Source organism: Prionailurus viverrinus, chromosome B2 (assembly GCF_022837055.1).
Source record: "Prionailurus viverrinus isolate Anna chromosome B2, UM_Priviv_1.0, whole genome shotgun sequence".
NCBI classification, from domain to species: domain Eukaryota; kingdom Metazoa; phylum Chordata; class Mammalia; order Carnivora; family Felidae; genus Prionailurus; species Prionailurus viverrinus.
Genome location: NC_062565.1, coordinates 39,519,151 through 39,538,750, shown reverse-complemented (window position 1 = coordinate 39,538,750; position 19,600 = coordinate 39,519,151). Strand labels below are relative to the sequence as shown.

Sequence of the window (19,600 nt, the reverse complement as noted above, 5' to 3'; positions counted from 1 at the left end):
AATTCTGTCAGACAACCTTGCTTTTAAGCTTTTTCCTTCAACAGAACCAGTGGGTTAACAAAGCTTTCAGTTCCTTGTTATACATTTAGCTTCTTATTAACATGGATTAAAACTTTTTATAGCACGTGGTACTTTTACACCTGGGTAGTTTGGTTTATAGTTTCCATTCAATTAAAGCAGTAAAAAGAGACTCACCCTTTTAATTTTTCATTCTCAAAGAAAGGGCGCATAGGCTCATATTATTTTGGCCCCTCGATCCTTTCCCCTCTTTCCCCACCGAGTGTTCCCCAGTGCTGCCTTGTCCTTGGGTCTGCAAGGGCAAGTAGAGCCCCTTTGGAGGAGGGATGACAGGGACACGCTGCCAGAAGCCAGGGTGGATGAGGGCCGCTTATCAGTGAGCAAAGCACTGGGTGTGTGTTGGGAGCTAGGGTTCAAATGCACCCTGGCTCATCAGGGACATCTCCGTGAGACCTTGGACAAGTCACTGACCTGCTTTGCAGCTCAGTCTCCACAAGACGCTGGAGATATGCTCCATGGTCCCTTCCCCATCAGATCAAGGGGCATGTCCGGACGATGCCACAGCATCGAGCAAATCAATGCTCATGCAGTAAATGAAAAAAGCTGCCTGGCCTTCAGGGGACTCACTGTCTGGAGAGGAATGAAGAGTGTCCACAGTAGGGCAGTGACAGAACACAGCACAAGTTCAGGTACCGTTGTAAGCAGCCAGACACTGCATACAGGGAGTGGGGTAGTGGCTGCAGGCCAGAGTTCTCTGCACCAGCTTCTTGGAAGAGGACCCCCTTGGGGCCCGACGCCTGTGAGGCTAGTTGGGGAGCAGCTTTGGGAGGCATTCAGCACGGTTTGAGGCAGGACCAGCATGGCGGTCAGGACTAGGGCTATGGGGGGACCAGACACACTGGGGGCTAGAGACACGGGTGGGCACAGACTGTGGGGTCTTAATGCAAGCTGAGGCCTCTAACAGAGTCTAGAAGTCCAATTAATGAAGGGTAGCTGAGTGCTCACATTAGCTCCGTGGTGAGAGCATGTGGTCACAGACAGGAAGTGGCTGTAGACATCTCCTCCATCTTGTCCCCTCTGATCTGGGCCAGTGAGAGCTTGGGCTCCAGGCCTCCTGCTCATTTTCTTCAGAGATTCCAACTTCCCACCTCCTGCCTCTGCTGTTACTCTTCTCCTGGGGGCTCTCTGGGGCCTAGTTCCACAGCAGGACCAGAGCAGAGAGGTCCAGGAACATGTGTGGCCTTGAGCAGAGCAGGGTGTCCACTCGTTTCAGGGAGGTGAGACAATCCTGTTTTACCAGAACAGGACTCTCTGAAGACTGAACATACCTAGGAAGAGCTAGGTTATAACCAACTGGGAAAGCCAGCCATATGAGTTCAGCACACACTGGGCCCCACACATGGTCGGTGTGCTGACCTTAGATAAACTCGTCCCTTAAATGGCCGCGTTTGCTGTCCTTTGTGCCTCAGTCAAACCAAGTTCTTAAAAAATACCTGTTGTTCATTTGAGACTTGTTTGATATTTTCTCTCATGGGGCTAGGGGTTGGGGAGGATACCACAGAGGGAAATGCCATTCTCATCAGATCATGGTGGCAGTACCTACGACGCACATGATTATCACGATTGGTCTTAATCTCGATCACGGGGCTGAGATGGTGCTTGCCAGGTTTGTCCACTGTGAAGTTATTCTTTCCCTCTTTCCACGCTGTTCTTTTTGGAAGGAAGGCACCACAGACAGCCCACACTCAAGGGGTTGGGGTTACACCCTCGCCCCCCCCGCCCCCCCCCCCCCCCCCCCCGCCAGCCTTGTGGACAGAGTATCTATATAAATTATTTGGAAGTCTTCTTTGGAATTCACTTATCTGTAAATTTATTCAGTCATTCATTTATATCAATATGGACTCACGGATAGTTATTTTACACTTTACCACTTTATTTATCTCGTGGTTCAGTTCATTCCAACGTTGGCGTCTTTTCTTCTGCATGTTTTACACACACATTTTTCATCTTTCACCCACTCAAGTTTTGTTCCAAACAATGTTGGTGGAGCGCCTATAGGGAACGAGAAGTGATGGAGCTGGTGCTGAGCTCCCCTCCTTGGACCCGTCCCTTCCACCTTCCCCTCTGATACCCATGCTCAGTGCTTCTCCTCCCCTGGCCCCCACCTTTCCCAGGGACCATCCTAATGATGAAACCCCAGGATGAAAACACATCATTGACTCCATGCCTGGGTATGGAGTCCCTGTCTTGCTCTGGGTACCAGGGGGATGCCATGGCCCCCTGACCACCTACAAGCAGTGCATGGAGAGAAAGAATAGAAGAATGGCCTCTTCATTCACTATGGTTCTCTTCTTGGGCATTCTCAGAGCGTTTTGCAGCAACAGTGGAGGAATGCGATGGGGTGGAAGGTGTGGCATGACAGACATGGGGAGAAGCTGGGCAAAAGACAGCCACTGAGGCAGGACTGAGGTCTCTAGGCCCAGAGACAGACCCTGCAGGTGGTGGCCCCCTACTCAGGCCTGGCTGCTCCTCCCTCCCCTTTCCCCGCAAAGCCTACCTGTCAAGGTACTCACTTCTCCAATCAAGGTGTTGGTCTTTCTCGGTTCTTCTTGCTCAGAGATGCTGGGAAGCTGGGGCAGAATCAGGCTTATGTTATGCTTCCTTCTCCCCAGAGGCGCCCCTTCTCTCATCTTCAGAAACAGACTGGGGTAGCATGGCTTGGGGAGCCCTACACCTGCTCCTGCTGTACTCCTGGCCTCAGGTGAGATGCAGGGCGTGAAGGTCAGGGTTGGGGCCAGGAGCAGGGTGGCTCTGTGACCAGAGGGCTGGCTGGGTGTCCTAGGAGGCAAGTCTATCCAGGAAGACCCTGTACTGTCGTGTCCTAGCCCTATCCCCTTGTTTCCCACCAGCTCAGGGGAGAAACTGCTCCCTTTTGAGCCCAGTGCCAGTCTGGACTTCAGCTGATTACAAAGATCCCAGGCATCAATTACCCTTGGCCTGAGGGACCCTAAAGAGCTAGCTGTGTCCCCTTTCCATTTCCTGTCAAGGTTTTTGAAGGCCAATAGTATTCTCTATTCTGGTTCCCTGAGCATTAATTACCTTCTTTGTGTCCTCCTTAGTTCTGATCACTTCTCCAGAGGGAACCTCTTACTCACCCTCTCTCAATGGCTCTGAGCTCAGATAGGCAAGGGTCTCACCAACACCAGAAGGGAGGGTCCTGGGAAGGGATGGCTCGATAGCTCATGCACATGTGTCAGAGTCAGGAAAAGAGGACCCAAGTATTCTTTCCAAGGTGGTTGAAGCACAGGGTGCTACAGAGGAGTCCCCAAGGCTCAGATTAAAAATTGGGAAGAGAGGAATAAGGAGGAGGATACAGGTCATTAACTCTCAAAGAACTGTAGAAAATTCAGTTAGACATGGGATTTTTGGAAAGAGATCAGTGGAACCCACATAATGTGGAAGCCAGATGCTGTAGCGGCATGCAAATGGTAGGTGTAGAAAGTGACCACAGACGGGCAGATGGTAGCCAGAAACATAGCAAAAAAACAGGTGAGAAGAAATTTTTGATTTCTGCTCTTGACTTTTGCAGTCGTGAGCTTTGGGACCATCATAACCTCCCTTTCATTGTAGAAGTAGGCTGAAAAAGCCTAGGTCACAGGTGCTCTAGGGGATCAAGTGGCCAGCAAAAGCAGTGGAGTATTGATGAAGATAGATGATCAACTGCTTATGGGCATTTGATCCCTAACCCCTTCATTCTCCAAACTCCAAGACAGGTGGGTTAGAAACTAAAGAGGATCTCCCAAAGTATTTAAAGGTGAAACCCTGGACAGAGGATGGGAATGGCAGCAATGTGGGTATACAAGGGGGTACCCTTGTGCTCTAGGGCTTACCTATATCACCTTTTTAAAATGTTTATTTTTGAGAGAATGAGAGAGAGAGAAAGAGAGAGAGCACAAGCAGCAGAGGGGCAAAGAGAAAGAGGGACAGAGGATCCAAAGCAGGCTCTGTGCTGACAGCACAAAGCCCGACTCGGGGCTCCAACTCACGAACCGTGAGATCATGACCTGAGCTGAAGTCAGAGGCTCAACTGACTGAGCCACCCAGGCCCCCCCTCCCACTTTTAAAGTTTACTAGATAGAAGGATTTAGCCTTCCATTCTTCTACTATCACCAGACTGGGCATATGATCACCCCTGAGGAATCTGAATTCAAAAGTCAAAACAACTTGGTGTCTTAGGAGAACTACTACCTTGAAGAGTGACACCATACTAAACAAGAGAGACCATCCGAAGGAGAACTATGACAATTGACAGCACAATAATTCTAGGTAAATATTAGTGGTATGCCTAAAAGGGTAAGGGAAGACATAAATTACATAAATCAAGAGCAAGAACCATTAACACTGCTAAATTAAAATAATAGTTGTGAAAAATATTATGATTGAAATAAAGACCACAATATATGTGATATATAAAGAACAGGAGCACCTGGGTGGCTGAGTCAGTTGAGCATCTGACTCTTGATTTGGGCTCAGGACATGATCCCAGGGTTGTGGGAGCGATCCTGTGTCAGGCTCTGTGCTGAGCATGGAGTCTGCTTAAGAGTCTATCTTTCTTGGGGCCCCTGGGTGGCTCAGTCGGCTAAGCATCCGACTTTAGCTCAGGTCATGATCTGACAGTCTGTGACTTCAAGTCCCGCGTCAGGCTCTGTGCTGACAGCTCAGTACCTGGAGCCTGCTTCCAATTCTGTGTCTCTCTCTCTCTGTCACTCCCCTGCTCATGCTCTGTCTCTCTCTGTCTCAAAAATAAATAAAAAATATTAAAACAAAAAGAATCTATCTTTTTCTTCCTTTGCCCCTTTCCCCTGCTTGTGCTCTCTCTCTCTCTAAAATAAAAAATTAAAAAAAAATAAAAAATTAAAAAAAAAAGCAGATGTGGCTGGAGCATGAGCTGGGAGAAAAGTCAAGGAATTCTCCCAGAAAGTTCCTGTAAAGCATTAAGAGATTAAAGAATCAAAGAGAATCAAAGAGGAGTGAAGAGACATGAAACATCCAACATATGGCTACTAATAATCCCTGCGAAAGAAAAAAGATGGAAAGGAAGAAATATTTGAAGAAAAAGTCAATATAAATCTCTCAGAATTATAGAAAAAAGAAAGATCTCAGACCAAAAGGACTCAAAATTTGCCAAGAGGGGCAAATAGGAAACACATGCACACACACACAGCCCTAAACCCATCAAAGAACATCCCATCTTGTGTAAGAACATCAAAGACAAAGAGTAAATTATAAAGAATTTCAGATCACTGACAAAAGAGTGAGAATTAGATCTACATTAGATTTTTAAAAAAAAATTTTTTTTTCAACGTTTATTTATTTTTGGGACAGAGAGAGACAGAGCATGAACGGGGGAGGGGCAGAGAGAGAGGGAGACACAGTATCGGAAACAGGCTCCAGGCTCTGAGCCATCAGCCCAGAGCCCGATGCGGGGCTCGAACTCACGGACCGCGAGATCGTGACCTGGCTGAACTCGGACGCTTAACCGACTGCGCCACCCAGGCACCCCTACATTAGACTTCTTAAGAGGAGCACTGGATGCCAGAAGACAGTTGAGTAAAATTATTAAAGGACTGAAGAAAAGAAGTTTATACCTAGAATTTTATATCAAGCCAAACTGTCACTCAAATATGAGATCATAATACTTTGGGACTTTGACAGTATAATACTTTGGGCCTCAGAAAGTTTGCCACATGTGGGGAGCCTGGCTGGCTCAGTTGGTTGAGTGTCTGATTCTCTTTTTTTATGTTTATTTATTTGGGGGGTGGGAAGGGCAGAGAGAGGAGCCGAAGCAGGCTCCAAGCTGTCAGCACAAAGCCTGACATGGGGCTCAAACCCACGAACCGTGAGATTGTGACTTGAGCTGAAGTCAGATGCTCAACCGACTGAGCCATGCAGGTGCCCCGAGTGTCTGATTCTTGATTTCAGCTCAGGTCATGATCCCAGGGTTGTGGGATTGAGCCCTGTGTTGGGCTCTGCACTGAGCGTGGAGCCTGCTTCAGATCCTCTCTCCCTCTCTCTGCCCTTTCCTCTCTCTCTCTCTTTATCAAAAACAAATTAATAAACATTTACAAAAAAAGAAAGAACTTTCAAAAAAAGAAACATTTGATTCATATTTTATACAAGATGCTTGCAAAAAATAAAAAAGCAGCAAAAGCTACCCCATTCATTTCAAGAAGCTAATGTCATCTTATCTTGAAACCAGTAAAAGGTAAAACAAGAAAATTAAATTATAGGCTTATATCTCTGATGAACATAGAGTAAAAACCAAAATAAATATTAGCTAACTGAAGTCAACAGTGTGGTAAAAAAAAAAAAATGAATGCTATAATCATGTGGGGTTTATCTCAGGACCAAAAGGACTGTTTAACTTCAGGAAATCTAAATGAACTAAATCAATAAACTACAAGAAGAAAGTAAACTGATGCGGAAAGCATCGGAATAGTTCAACACGTTTGTTATTATTAAAAAAAAACCTTAATAAACTAGAAATAGGAAGAAATAATTTGGTCAAGACTGTATAACAATGACTACAGTAAATATAACTAGGTAAAGAAAGTATACATTCAAATCAGGGATTTCCACAGCTACTGCCAATGCCTCATGTAGTATTAGAGGTCTTGGCCAAAGCCATAAGGAGGGCCGAAGCGAGGAAGAGGGACACCTGTCACGATTTGATGCTGGCATCATCTACTTAGAAAAAATAAGTAGAATCCAAAAGCTATTCAATCTCATGAGCGAGCTTAGCAAGGTTTCCGGATATAGGATCAACTGACAAAAATCAAAAGTGTTTATCTACACTAGAAATAATCAGCTAGAACATCTAACCAAAATAAGATACAATTCATAGTAGCAACAGAATCTGTGACGTATTAAGGAAGAATTAATTTAACTTTGATCTGAATAAATACAAATGATCTATGATCTTGAAAGAGACAATAATGTTATAAGATGTCAATTTCCCCCAAATTATAAGTCTCTAACTGTAATCTGAAACACACTTTCAGTTTAATATTTTATTTTATTTTATTTTATTTTATTTTTTATTTTTTCAAAGAAAGGCAGACTGACACATGCACCTCATTTGGATGTGTCTGGAGTCTTGGAAGCTTGACCACCCTACATTCTCCTTCAAATAGACCTTGAGAGTTTGTTTGGAGCCTCTAGCAGGGGAGCACAGCTACTCTATGCCCTTGAGGGAAGAACGGGCCTCCGTCCTCCTCTTTTGGGGAAAGTCATCCTCTTTGACCAAGCAAGCAGCTTCAGGAGGGACACTCACAGAGCAGTCAGGGAGAAAGGGAACACCCGCCTAGCCAGCCAGATCAACCGAATCAAACCTGGTGATCGGTGGGGTGACATATCGCAGCCAGATCGCCCCACATCCCAGTTTAATTTTTAGAGAGCTTGATAAACTTACTGTAAAATTATATGGAAAAATAAAGATGCATAAATAGCTATGTCCATCGTGAAAAAAAAAAGATAGGACTCATCCTACCAAATATTAAGACCTACTACTAAGTAATACAACTGACATTAGGTGCTGGAACAGCAAGAAATGACAAATGGACAATGGCACAGGCTAGACTTCTAGACAGCTCCATATATGCACAAGAACATACCTTATAAGGAAGCGCCACGAATTGATGGGGAGAAGGGCCCATTATTTGGTAAACATCCTTGAGAAAACTGGCCGAGTCCATGCAGCCCAAAGTACTGGATCCCTGCCTAACACTAAATACAAAGATGGACTCCAGGCAGATTCAAGACACCTATGTGAAAAAATAAAATCACTAAGTTAATGAATTCTGTGATTAACCACTGTGATTAATAGAAAAAAAAAACCCTGCAGATGAATATCACTGTGATTCCAGGCAACACGTCCCCGCGAGAGATAACTGGGACCCCCCACTCCTGAAACCACTTCGTACTGAGCTGGAGGGAAGGAAGGAAGGAAGACACCATGTGCTGGAAGGGCAGATAGCCTTTGAACGCCGGGATCTGAGGACTGAGAAGAAGTATTAAAAATGAAGGGCGAATAAGGAAAGTGTAACACGTCTATTGCGAGCTGAGAGGTCTGGAGTGACAAGTGTACTCATTCCTATACCCCAAATGCCAGGCGCCTTGCATGGCGTGTAAGATTGTAGAGAGGAACGAACGAATGAATGAACGGAGAGTAAGCGAAGAAAGTTTGGAGTCAGCAAAAATCAAACGTCCTTGGTCTGGGATTTGGGAGTTCAAGCTCAGTTTAAGACGTGTTACTGAGTCCTGTCCAAGGAGAAGAAAGTTGGCATGGGTGAGTAGGGGGAGCACACACAATCGTGTAGGTCCCCTCACCCCCAAAACAGCGGATGACACAGCTCCTGGATGTCAGAAGGCTGTCCTCCTGATTCTTAGCGCTCGGGACTGAGTGAAGGGTGGGGTCCTGGGCCAAATGCTGGGTCATTTCGGAGGCAGCCTGGCGGCTGTCTGGGCCAGATAGGGTTGAGCGAGAGGAAGTCGAGTGGGCATGCGCGTGCCTGCGGGGGGCCCGGGCCGAACCCAGGGGCTGGGGGCGTAGTTTCTGGAGAGGCGGGGGAGGGGAGCCTGCGGGAGGGAGGGGGCGTCGGGAAAGCCGGTGGGCGGTTAGACCGGATGGTAGGAGAGCTGGAGAGAGGGATAAAGGTTAGGAGACAAGCGTGTAGTCAAAAGGAGAGACAGCTTGTGTGTGTGTGTGTGTGTGTGTGTGTGTGTGTGTGTGCGTGCGCGCGCCCCCACGTGTGACAGCACAGAAGCCCCTCCCTGACTCCAAACTGCACTGTACAATTTGCATCTTTTCCCCCTGTCACTCTAACCGTGACAGAAGTAAGATCGCCTGTGAGCACGTAAGGGGTTCTTCGCAAGTGTGAGCGAGAAGGACTGTTCTGACCAGCCAGGAACCTGGCAGAGAGGGGGAGGGGCAGGGCACCGCCAGAAACGCTTTATGAGAGGGCTTGCGTGAATGAGTGTGAGTTTACACGAATCTCCTTGTGAATGTGTTTTGGAGAAAACTGTGTGCGTGTGCGTGTGTGTGTGTGTGTTTAGGAACCAAGGTGCCCTGCCCTAGCCCCAAGCCCCTGCCCCTGGGTCTCTAAGCCCAGGGAATCCCAGGGAGTCTGTAGCTCAGGGTCCAGAAAACTCACCCCAGCCCCCTCGATGGATCCCCTGCTTCAGACTAGGGGGCACCCCCGTCAGCCAGTTTCCGGGAGGGGGTTGAAGACGGTGGGGAGTCTTCTGACCCCGAGAGCCGTCCCGGGCTGGGCGGGTGGGGTGGGCCCAGACTGGGTGGAGCAGCCACACCTGCCCGAAGTTTCGGAGAATAGGGCGTCAACAGCAACCAGCGCCGCCCTCGCCCTCAGTAGACTCTGCGGGGCCCCACGGTCTGCGGATCACAGTGGGTCCTACAACTTCCTCACTTCCCTAAATGGGCAACTGCGCTTTCAGAACGCCAGGTCCTTCCCTGGCAGACCTAAGTGGCACGTCCTGCAGCGGCCTGGGGCCCTAACCCTGGAGCGGGGGGGTGTCCCTGGCCCCCTATTGGCCTGTGACTGTCCCCAACTGGATGGAGCCATGGCTCCCGCATTCCTGCTGCTGCTGCTGCTGCTACTGTGGCTCCAGGGCCCTGTCTCAGGTGAGAGAACCAGAGGGCAGGAGAGCTGGCTTGGGGGGGGGGGGGGGGGCGGGGCGGCGAGAGAGTGGCCTTTTCCTAGACCCTCCCAGCGTTCATGCTTTGTGGGGTTGGAGGAGGAGAAGGATGGGGCTGGCCTAGAGGCTCCTGACCAGAGAACAGTGAGAAGGCTGCATCCCTATATTTGGCCCCAGGCAAAGCTACCACAGGCCTTACAAACTAAGATAAAGCTCCAGACCCTCTCTGGTTGGGCCCCTTCATCTGCCAGGCCTGCTCAGGACCTCTGACCGTGGACACTCAGTTTCCTCACACAGAAAGCCTCCCTCCCTTGTTGGGAAAGGGCTGTTTGGTTCTTACAAGAATCATTGCACCACGTGTGTGTGCTTTAACTCCCTCAGTTGTTTGTGCCACTACCCCCTGTCCCCATCCCCCTGTCCTGAGCGGAAGTGATTTCTGAAGGCCTCGCCCACCCCACAAAATGCTCCTTGAGGGGGCCTCACCCATTCCTGCCTCCCTTATTGCCATGGCAACCAAGTTACCATTTCCTGTTCAGTTCTGGTGACTGCCTGTGGGAGGGGTGGAAGGTGGGCTCAAATGGGCTCCAGCACCCTGGAGACCCTTTCCAAGGGCACCCCACCCATGCACTTCCCCTAGGGAGCCTCCTCCTTCTGCTCCTGTGCGGAGCAATATTGGGGTCTCCCAAACCTCTCTCTCCCCAAATAATTTAGTTTGGTCATTCCTTTTACTTTGTGCAGGGCAAAGTGATGCTTAGAGAGGGTGTTACCTTACCCTGAGCCTCAGCTCTCCTGTAGCTGGGTTGGAAACAGGCAGATGTCTCAAATCCTGTGCTGGGTCCTTGGCTATCACAGCTCTGGGCTCTACTGGAGAAGTCTGGAGCGACCTGTATTTTAGAAACGGAAGCACGTGGTGCACTGGCTACATTCCAGGCACTATCAATGGTAGAACCAGAGTTTTAACCCATATTTTTTTTATTCTGATATTTTATTATTATTATTTTATTTTAAGAGAGAGAGAGGGAGGGAAGGGGCAGAGAGAGAGGGAGAGAGAGGATCCCAAGCAGGCTCCGCGCTGTCAGCACAGAGCCCCACAAGGGGTTCGATCCCACGAACCCTGAGATCATGACCTGAGCCGAAATCTAGAGTCGGACGCTTAACCTACTGAGCCGCCCAAGCGCCCACCCATATATTTTTAGACTCTAAAATGTGTGCTCTCTACTCTGTCCTGCTGGGGAGAAACGTGTGTATGTGTGCAGAAGGCTCTGGGGGTGTGAAAGGAGTAAGTACTGAGCTTACCTTGGGCAGAGGGTTGGAGGGAGCGCACCACAGCTTTCTCTCTCTCCCTGTCCCCTGATTGCCCACCCCCACTTCTAGTTCCACTCTCTTCCTGCCAGGCTGTGGATTGTGAAATGCACGGACCACATCTTGTTTCTAGGCCGAGACTGTGACATGCTGTAGACGAACAGTGAATTCTTTGGTTTGCACCCCACTGAGAATTGAGATGCATGTTTGGGCATTTGTAAGCTATGGATTTTATGCAACTAGAACGTTTTAAAATGAAATACCACGTGAAAGGAACTAAGACAACTTGCTATTTAGAAGATAACTAAAACGAACTTCTTGGTGAATCATTTTTACTCTGAATTTTTTCAAATGCAGGGCTTTCTTATCTACCTGAGTTGCTTGTGTTCTGGAATTTTATAACTTAGTGACTTCTGTTTGCGTCTGTGCATCTGTCTCGCTGTGCACCTGTGTCAGTGCCTCTGTCTCAAAGACGTGGGTCTTTCCCACAAGACCCTGCAAATGGGGTTGTTACCTTCCCATTGGGCTAGAAAATACCATGAAGAAAGGGGCTGTGTCAGTTGGAGCTCCCTGAGTGTAAGGGCTGAGTTTCTTCCATTAGTCTGGGGGTCCCTGAGGGCTTTGCCTGTGTCTCCACCATCAGACTGGGACTTCCCTGAGGGCTAGTCCTATATCTTTTGCACCATTCTAGGACTCCCCAGGGGCCCACGACTATTGTCTTCCTCCTCAGTTTGGGAACTCCCAGAGGGCAGGGATAATGTCTACTCCAACTGACTGGAAGCTCCGTGAGGGAGTGGCTTGTGTCTCCCCTCTCAGACTGGGAGCTAGCTGTTGGCCATACCCGTGCATCTCCCCTATCTGATTGGGGGAGCCCTTTCAGCATAGGACTGTGTCTCTCCCCACAACTGTGAGTTCCAGGCAATATCCACCTCCTCTCCCTTCACCTCAACCTTCAAGAGGCCTCCTTCCCCACCTCTGGCCAGACCTTGCTCACCAGTAGTGTCTCCCCAGGTGTCCCTGCCGAGAACGTGTACACTAAAGTGCAGCACCTTGAAGGGGAGACTCTGTCTGTGCAGTGCTCCTACAAGAGCCGTAAAAACCACGTGGAGGGCAAGGTATGGTGCAAAATCAGGAGGAAGAAGTGCGAGCCTGGATTCACCAGGGTCTGGACGCAGGGGCCACGCTACCTGCTGCAGGATGACGCGAAGGCCAAGGTAGTCAAGATCACCATGGCAGCCCTCAGGCGCCAGGACTCGGGCCGGTACTGGTGCATGCGCAACAGCTCGGGGACCCTGTACCCTCTGACGGGCTTCCTTCTGGAGGTGTCTCCAGGTGAGCCGGCCCGCCAGGGCACGGGAGGGTTGAGGGTGTCCTCCCTGCCCCAGTCTCCATTCGCAGCAGATATAGTAAGAATAATAATCCATCTGTGGGCCTGGGGTGCCGCAGGGTTTTCGCAATTTTTACTGACATCTTCATGGGCGTTATTGTCCCCAGTTTACCGATGAAGAAAATGAGATCTAAAAAGCCCTCTGTGGATCTCACCTTGTCCAGGGTCACAGAGCTAGCAGGTGGCAGAGACAGGATTCATACTTAGGGCGCTGTGTGCTTTGTTTTTATTCCATCTTCTGTTAAATATATATTCACTGCGTCCCTAGCTATGTGCCAGTGACTGTTCTAGGCTCTGAGGATAGAGGGGTGAGCAAAAGCAGACACAGCCCTGCCCTAGGAGAGACGACAGGCAGTCGCACATCATCAGACAAATAATTGTAGGTAACCATAAATGTTCTTAAGAAAATAAAGCAGGTCAGTGTTTTATTCAGTAACTCAGTGGCGGAGGGAGCCATTGAGGTGCTGGAGACCAGAGAGGACTCTCCTGAGCAGATGACATCAAGCAGAGCCCAGCGTGGTGAGAGCTTTTTAGCCCTGTTGAAATATGGGTCCTTCAGAGGGTATTCTAGATGCATGTGCAAAGGCCCTGAGGTGACAAGGAGCTGGGCCTGTATAAGGCAGGCCTGTGTGGCTGGTCCATATTGAGTGTGGGGCAGAGTGGCAGGAGATGAGGCTGGAGAGTCAAACAGCGGCTCTAAAGTCTCTGATGTGGAGTTTGAGTTTTATTCCAAGTAGAATAGGAAGCTATTGGAGAATTTAGAGGGGTGTGTTGTGGCTTGTCTTTAAGAGCCTAATGGCTGTTTTATGGAGGATGGATTGTGGAAGAGGGTAAGAGATGGGCACAGAGACCCCTGTTGGGTGTTCTGGCTGAGAATGACAGTGTCTTAGAGTAGGACGTGGGCCCTGGAGGCGGGGAGAAGTGGAGGGGCTCAAATCTATGATGTTCAGACCTCCTGCCCCCCGCCCTGTACACTCTGGAGGCAAGACGGGATCTGCTCGTGTGGGAGGTGAGCAAAAGGGACGAATCAGGAGTGACCCTGAGGCTTTCTGTTCCATCAGCGAGGTGCATGACGGTACCATTTATTGAGTAGGGCGTATCTGGAGAGGAGCTGGTTTGGAGGAGAAATACCAAGAGCTGTATTTTGTCCTGTTAAGTTTGAGATGCCTCCTGGAGCCCCAAGTAGGCAGCAGATGTGCAGCCTGGAGCTCAGGTGAGAGGTCAGAGCTGGGGATATACTCGGAAGTATCTCCATGAAGATAGTTTAAAGTCTAGGGGACTCGAGAAATCCATACAGACAGAAAGCAGATTGGTGGTTGTTTAGGGCGGGGGGGGGGGGGGACAAAAGGAGGAGGTAGAGGAGTCACAGCTAAAGGGTGAGGAGATGATGCAAATATTCTAACACTGGCTGTGGTGGTGGTTGCGGGACTCTGAATATACTAAAGACCATTGAATTTGGTGCTGTAAATGGGCGCAGTATGTGGGATGTGACTGGTGTCACAATGAAGCTGTAAAAAATATCAAGGGAATGTAGGGGCGCCCGGGTGGCTCAGTCGGTTGAGCGTCCAACTTCAGCTCAGGTCATGATTTTGCAGTTTGTGAGTTTGAGCCCCACGTCGGGCTCTGTGCTGACAGCTTGGAGCCTGGAGGCTGCTTCGGATTCTGTGTCTCCCTCTCTCTCTGCCCCTTCCCCACTCATGCCCTGTCTCTCTCTGTCTCTCAAAAATGAATAAACGTTAAAAAAATTTTTTTAAAAATCAAGGGAATGTAAAAGCTCTCCCTTGAGTGTCGAAAAGGAGAGTTAGGGCCAAGCCCCGAGGCCCCCCCCCCAAATTTATATGATAGGAAACGGCAAGGAACCAGCAAGAAAATCTGAAAAAAAAGCAGCCAGTGGTGATGAAATTTGTTATCCGCCCTTCCGCATTCTCCTGATCCCTATGTATCTCCCTTTTCTGTGGGACTGAGCCGGGGCAACTACTGTCTCTGAGATGTGGAGCCAAATCTCGATCCCCCCTCTCCAGTTCTGCCTTTGCAGGGATACAAACACGGAATGGTTTCACTTTTCTCTTTGCGCACCCCCTCCCCTTGTCAGATCTCACGTTCCACCTCTTAAAGGCCGTTTCGGGAGATTCCGACTTTGCAGACCTTTTCGGTTATCAGGAAAACAGAAAAATCCACAGCCCGTTTAAAAACTCTAATCTTCTAGCAATATATGCCCCTCCACTCCTTCCTGAAGACCAAGCCACCTGGAGTGGGGAAGGGGGTAGCCTGCTGCCTAACTCCCTCTCCTTCGTCTCGGCAGGTAGGGAAGGTGGGGTTCTTGGCAGTCCGCTCTCCCTGCCATCCCCTGCCAATCGCCTGGTGCACCGAGGCAGGGGCAGAGGCAGGGGAGTGGTAGTGTGTCTTCACTGCCCGCTGTAGGAGTTCTCTCTCCATGTCGGATGTCACTCTTTTGTACCCAGCCCTTTGGGATCCTCTGTGAGGTGGGTGTCCAGATGCTGGCCCTCCCAAGGCACCTACGCATGAGTTCTCTGGAGGGTCTTTGGGGGTGTCCCCACTGCTGCGTAGGGTGATGGTGGAGATCTGGCTCCAGGTCAGCCTCTTCCCCTATCCCTACTCTCACCAATGTTGCTTGTTCGGGGGTCCCTTGCCCAGAAAGATGGGCACCTTCCATGGTGGCCATTTGGCCCTTTGGAATGTGTCCGTGTGATGCACAGTCATGTCATGTGGCAGCCCATGGCAGCCCTCTCTCTCCCCCACTGTTTCTCTCCAGTTCCCTTGTTCTCTGCGGATATAGTTTCCACATTGCCCCAGATGGGACCTGGAGCCTTCTGCAACCCCCTCCTCTTCCACCATCCAAACGCCAACCTTCTTGAAAATGGGATGTAAAAGGCTGAGGTGATGGGTGAGGGTAGCAAGTGTCTCTTCGTAAGCCCCTGAGAAGGGCATCTGACTCTGATGCTTGAGGTGTTCTGTGGAATTTGGGCCTTTAGTGCTTCCCCGTGTTTTGTTTTTTAAGTTTGTTTGCTTATTTTGAGAGAGACAGAGACTGTGCCAGTGGGGGAGGGGCAGAGAGAGAGAGAGAGAAAGGGAGAGAGAGAATTCCAAGTAGGTTCCACTTTGCCAGTGCAGAGCCTGACACGGGGCTTGAACTCACGAATCTGTGAGATCATGACCTGAGCCGAAATCAAGAATCTGACACCCAACTGATGCCCAGTTGCTTCCCTGTCTTCAGTCCCCGGGCCCTACTTGCCAACTATGGAGCACCTGGAAAAGTCCCTGTTCAACAACATAGTGAAGAAGTCTCTTTGGCCCACAGGAATGAGGAGGGTCTGGAAGTGACTGGAGAGATGGGGGCGGGGAGGAGAGTGTCCTCTGGGGCCAGGTGGCCCGACAGGGCAGGCGAAAGAAACGGAAAGTCTCTTCCTTCTCCCTGACCAACAGCTGGTCACTCAGCAGAGCAGAGCCCTGGGTACAAGACCCAGGAGGGGAGACGGGGATCCGCTCCCATCAGCGAGACCCCCTCCTGATCTAACGTTCCTCCCTCTCTGGCCCCTTAGCCTCCGCCATCAAGAGAAGCACTCCTCTTCCACAGCTGGCCAGTATCCTCCAGAGTGGAATTGTCGTCACCGAGGGCCCAGCCCCCACCTCAGGCCCCGATGCCCCTTTCACCACCAGTGTGACAGTGCTCACACCTGGTCTCTTCACCATGACCAGACTCGTGCCCTCTGCTGCCTCAGGGTCCATCAGACTGACCTCCATGACAGGCTACAGCTTCACCAGCGCTGGCTCCTCTACCATGGGGCCCGGGAGGACCATGGGGTCCCAGACCGTGACTGTGCCCCCCAGCGATGCCGGTGCCTTTTCTGCCAGCCCAGTGTCTGTGTCTACCGGGGCTGGGCCCCCGCGTGCCAGATCACCCACCACGGGAACGTGCCATACCAGTGGGTCTCTCATCAACAAATTATCCCCTGACAGGTACCCGGGGGTTGTGGGGCTGAATGACGTTTGACTGGATATGGCGGCCGTTCTTGGGGCCTCCACTTAGAGCCGACCTTCCCTTTCAGGAGGCCCGTCTGGCCTGCTGCTGAATGGCGGGTGGGTAGGACGCCAGAAGCTGGGAAGGAGTGGTGCCATCCATACGGGCTGGCAGTGGGAAGTGAGGGCTGAGGAGGGGTCAGCCTAAGAGTCTGTGGATGAAGAGGAGAAGGTAGGGGCAGGACGAGGATGGGCCTCGGGAGTAGGAAGTGGGAAATGGGGGATGCTTTAAATTGGGTTCCCCCGGAAGCCACCTCTGGGACCAGGAATGCTGGAAAGAGTGCGGGGAAATGAGACAGGGAGCCCGTAGAGAACCTAATCAAGCCACCACCACTGTGGGCAGCAGAGCTCAGCCCATGGGGTGGGCTCTGGGGCCCTGTGTCAGACGCCCACCTGAAGGGCAAGAGAGCTGTGGTATTAATACACCTACTCCCACTGGCCATTGGTAGAGGGCTGCCTGTTCTGGGTGGCAGAGAGGGCTCCAGTAACAAGAGAAAGTCCTCAGGCCAAAAAATATTTGAATGGAGGTGCCGAGGGCGGGTGCACACGGAGTGCTACAGGCAAGGGGTTACAGGCTGTGCCCCTCCTGCATCAGCTGCAGAGGACAGCAGAAGGAAGGGCCACCACGAGAGGCTCCCACTGTGAGGACAGCAAGACTCTCAGTCTCCTCTGTCACAAATGGGGGTCCCTTAAGAGTCCTCGTCCTCAGCAGTGAGCAGGTTTGAGGAAACAGTGGAGGAGATGCTCCCCTCCACCTGGGACTCTTCCCCCGACCCCCAAGCTCCTCACTTCCTCCTGCCACAGCTGGGTTCCCAAGGAAGGGAGGGCATCACCCCGGCCAAGGCCTGTGAGGATTTCTCCAGGTCTGGCTCCTCTCCTGCGGCACGCAGGAAGACATGGGTCTGGGAGGAGGGAGCCGGGTGCTCACCTCCTCCCCGCTCTGTCTTGTCCCCTCAGGCACCAGGATTCATATCCCATTGTGCTCCTGGGGGTGCTGACCTTCCTCCCAGTGCCTGTGATGTTGATCGTGGTCTATGGGTTCTGGAAGAAGAGACACATGGGGAGTGAGTACAGCCCACCCTCCCAGCCTCCTGAGGGCAGAGCAATGGGGCTTGACACGCTTTCCAAAGCACCCGCCTGCACTCCATTCCCAGGCGGTGTGTCCTCACCTTTGTTGGCCAGAAGGACTTCTTGGCACCCAGGGGAGGGAGGAGGGTGGGTGAACAGGAAAGGTGCCGCATGACCCTCCCGGGGCCGACCCAGCAGAAAGTGGAGGGCAGAGCCAGAAGGAGGGATGGACTGGCCCAGGAGGGTGGGGGGAGGGGAGCACCGGAGCCCTGCCCTTCATCTCTGTCCTTGTCCTCCCAGGCTACAGGGTGTGCGACAATCCTGCTAGAGCCTGGAGGGACCCACTTGGAAGCCCGGAGCCTCCGTGGAAGCCTGCTTGGTCCGAGGCCACTTAACTATGGAGTAGGAAAGCTGTTCCTGGAGGGGCCCTAGGAGGCCAGGGGAGGATTAAGATGGGGACCTGTGTGAACTGGAGCCAGACCGATGCTGGACTCAGCCCCCCTCCCCCCCCCCCCCCCCCCCCCCCGCAGAACCAGAGGCTGCTCTTGGCCCACTCAGACCCCTTGGGCTGCCAAGAACCTGAGAACGCTCAGAATGGAGGGCACCAGGCCGAAAACCGCAGGGCAAGCCACCGAGGGGATCCTGAGTCCCAGGCCCCCGCTGGGTGGCAGAGAAGCCTTGTAGAGAGCTCAGGAGCCCCTTGTATGCAGCAGAGGGGAACAGACGGGTGGGCCACTGCTCTCTCCCCATCCCGAACCCTGTGCCCTCAGCCGCCTTCTGCTCCCTTCAAGCTTCCCCATGTGCTTGGGGAGGAGAGAGTCTCAGAGGTAGCTGGTGTCTCAGAGGCCCCGCCCTGGAGGAGAAGAAGGAACAGTGACCAAGAGTTGGAGATCCACAGGGGTTTGGCAGCAGGGGACCCCAGAGCGGCCTAAGCCCCCCACCCTTGGGGCCCCGCGCCCTCTGATGGGCCTCTGGATGTGCCCTGCCTTGACTGGAGTGCCTGTCCCTGAAGTCCTGGGAGCCAGCCAGCAGAGGCCAACAACCCACGTGGCCTGTCACCCATTGGCAGGCCCTCTAGGGACAGTTGTGACCAGGCCGCCCAGAGCCCCTTGGCTGCAGGACCAGCCTGTCCCCAGACGGGGGCTGTACTCAGGGCTCTTCCCCTCGGTTCCCAGCTGTAGGCCTGAGCTCTCACAGAAGGCGGAGGGCCCTCCAAAGTCCACTGCAGGGGAGGCCACGGCTCAGAAAAGGGTGGATCGCCCACCCGCCCCCAAGGACTCATTGTCCCCTGGGAAGAGAGGAGCCACGTGGGACCCAGCAAGGACAGCCTGGAGCTGAGCACAGCCTGGAGGAACGCCTGGGGCTGGAGGAGGGCAGGGAGTCTGGCCTCTGCTTCACTGGCCTCCACTCAGACTTGGCCTCGCCTGCCATGAAGGCTGGAGAGTATGGGCTGGATTCCTCCCCTGGAGCAGGGGCCCTACTAGTCTGGAGCAACTGGAATAAGCACCTAGGGATCAATGTGGCATTTCCACTCTCCCCCTGGAGCAGGGCCCTCCCAGGAGGGACAGCAGATGTCATTGTCAGGAGAGTGACACAGCCAGGGCCTTGATGGGTGGCTGGGGGACCACTCCAGAATGGAGGTGGGGAGATAGGAAGTGTCAGAAGGTAATCCTGGAGGACCGCAGGGAAGAGGCATCTCTTTCCTGCGTCCAGAAGGGGGCACTAGAGGAGGGACTCAGATTGAGGAACCCACAAGCCCGGTGTCAGGTCATACACACACGCGTGCACCCAGAGTGATCTCGGTCCTCTCTATCAGGAGGGCGTGCCCACGACCTTGGAGGGGGTTCATTTCCCTGGGGAACACAGCTCCCCCAGACCCCCACTCCATTCAAGATCCTGCAACAGCACACTTACAGCCCCGCCTGTGGGAGAGCCGCAGAGGGCTCAGGACGGGGACTGGGGGATGCCCCCTGTTACTGTGTGTGACCCTGTGCAAGTAACTAACCCTATCAGACCTCATTGTCCTCTGTTGTGAAAGAGGACACTAACTCTACCTCCCAAGACTGCTTTCAA

General features: G+C 51.8%; 1 protein-coding gene and 1 long non-coding RNA gene across 4 annotated transcripts; one reads left to right on the top strand and one right to left on the bottom strand.

The window, feature by feature from the left end:
- Positions 1-1,959: 1,959 nt before the first annotated feature.
- Positions 1,960-11,074, bottom strand: LOC125166154 (uncharacterized). The gene is made up of 5 exons (XR_007152375.1): positions 11,029-11,074; positions 10,505-10,616; positions 7,692-7,841; positions 2,592-2,648; positions 1,960-2,070 (listed from the first exon to the last, which is right to left on the bottom strand). It is a non-coding gene; the product is annotated as an uncharacterized LOC125166154 (long non-coding RNA).
- On the top strand, positions 9,452-17,968 carry TREML2 (triggering receptor expressed on myeloid cells like 2). Of its 3 annotated transcripts, none has more exons than XR_007152374.1 (5): positions 9,452-9,718; positions 12,046-12,366; positions 15,982-16,365; positions 17,417-17,523; positions 17,828-17,929. XR_007152374.1 is itself a non-coding variant. In XM_047859891.1 (5 exons), exons 1-5 carry the CDS (start codon positions 9,658-9,660, stop codon positions 17,920-17,922), a joined length of 1,002 nt encoding a protein of 333 aa, XP_047715847.1. In that variant the 5' UTR covers positions 9,452-9,657; the 3' UTR covers positions 17,923-17,968. The 3 variants fall into 3 exon arrangements, 2 of the variants coding, with proteins under 2 accessions (XP_047715847.1, XP_047715848.1); XM_047859891.1 differs by having other exon boundaries at positions 15,982-16,399; positions 17,828-17,968; XM_047859892.1 differs by lacking the exon at positions 17,417-17,523 and having other exon boundaries at positions 17,828-17,959.
- Positions 17,969-19,600: the final 1,632 nt, after the last annotated feature.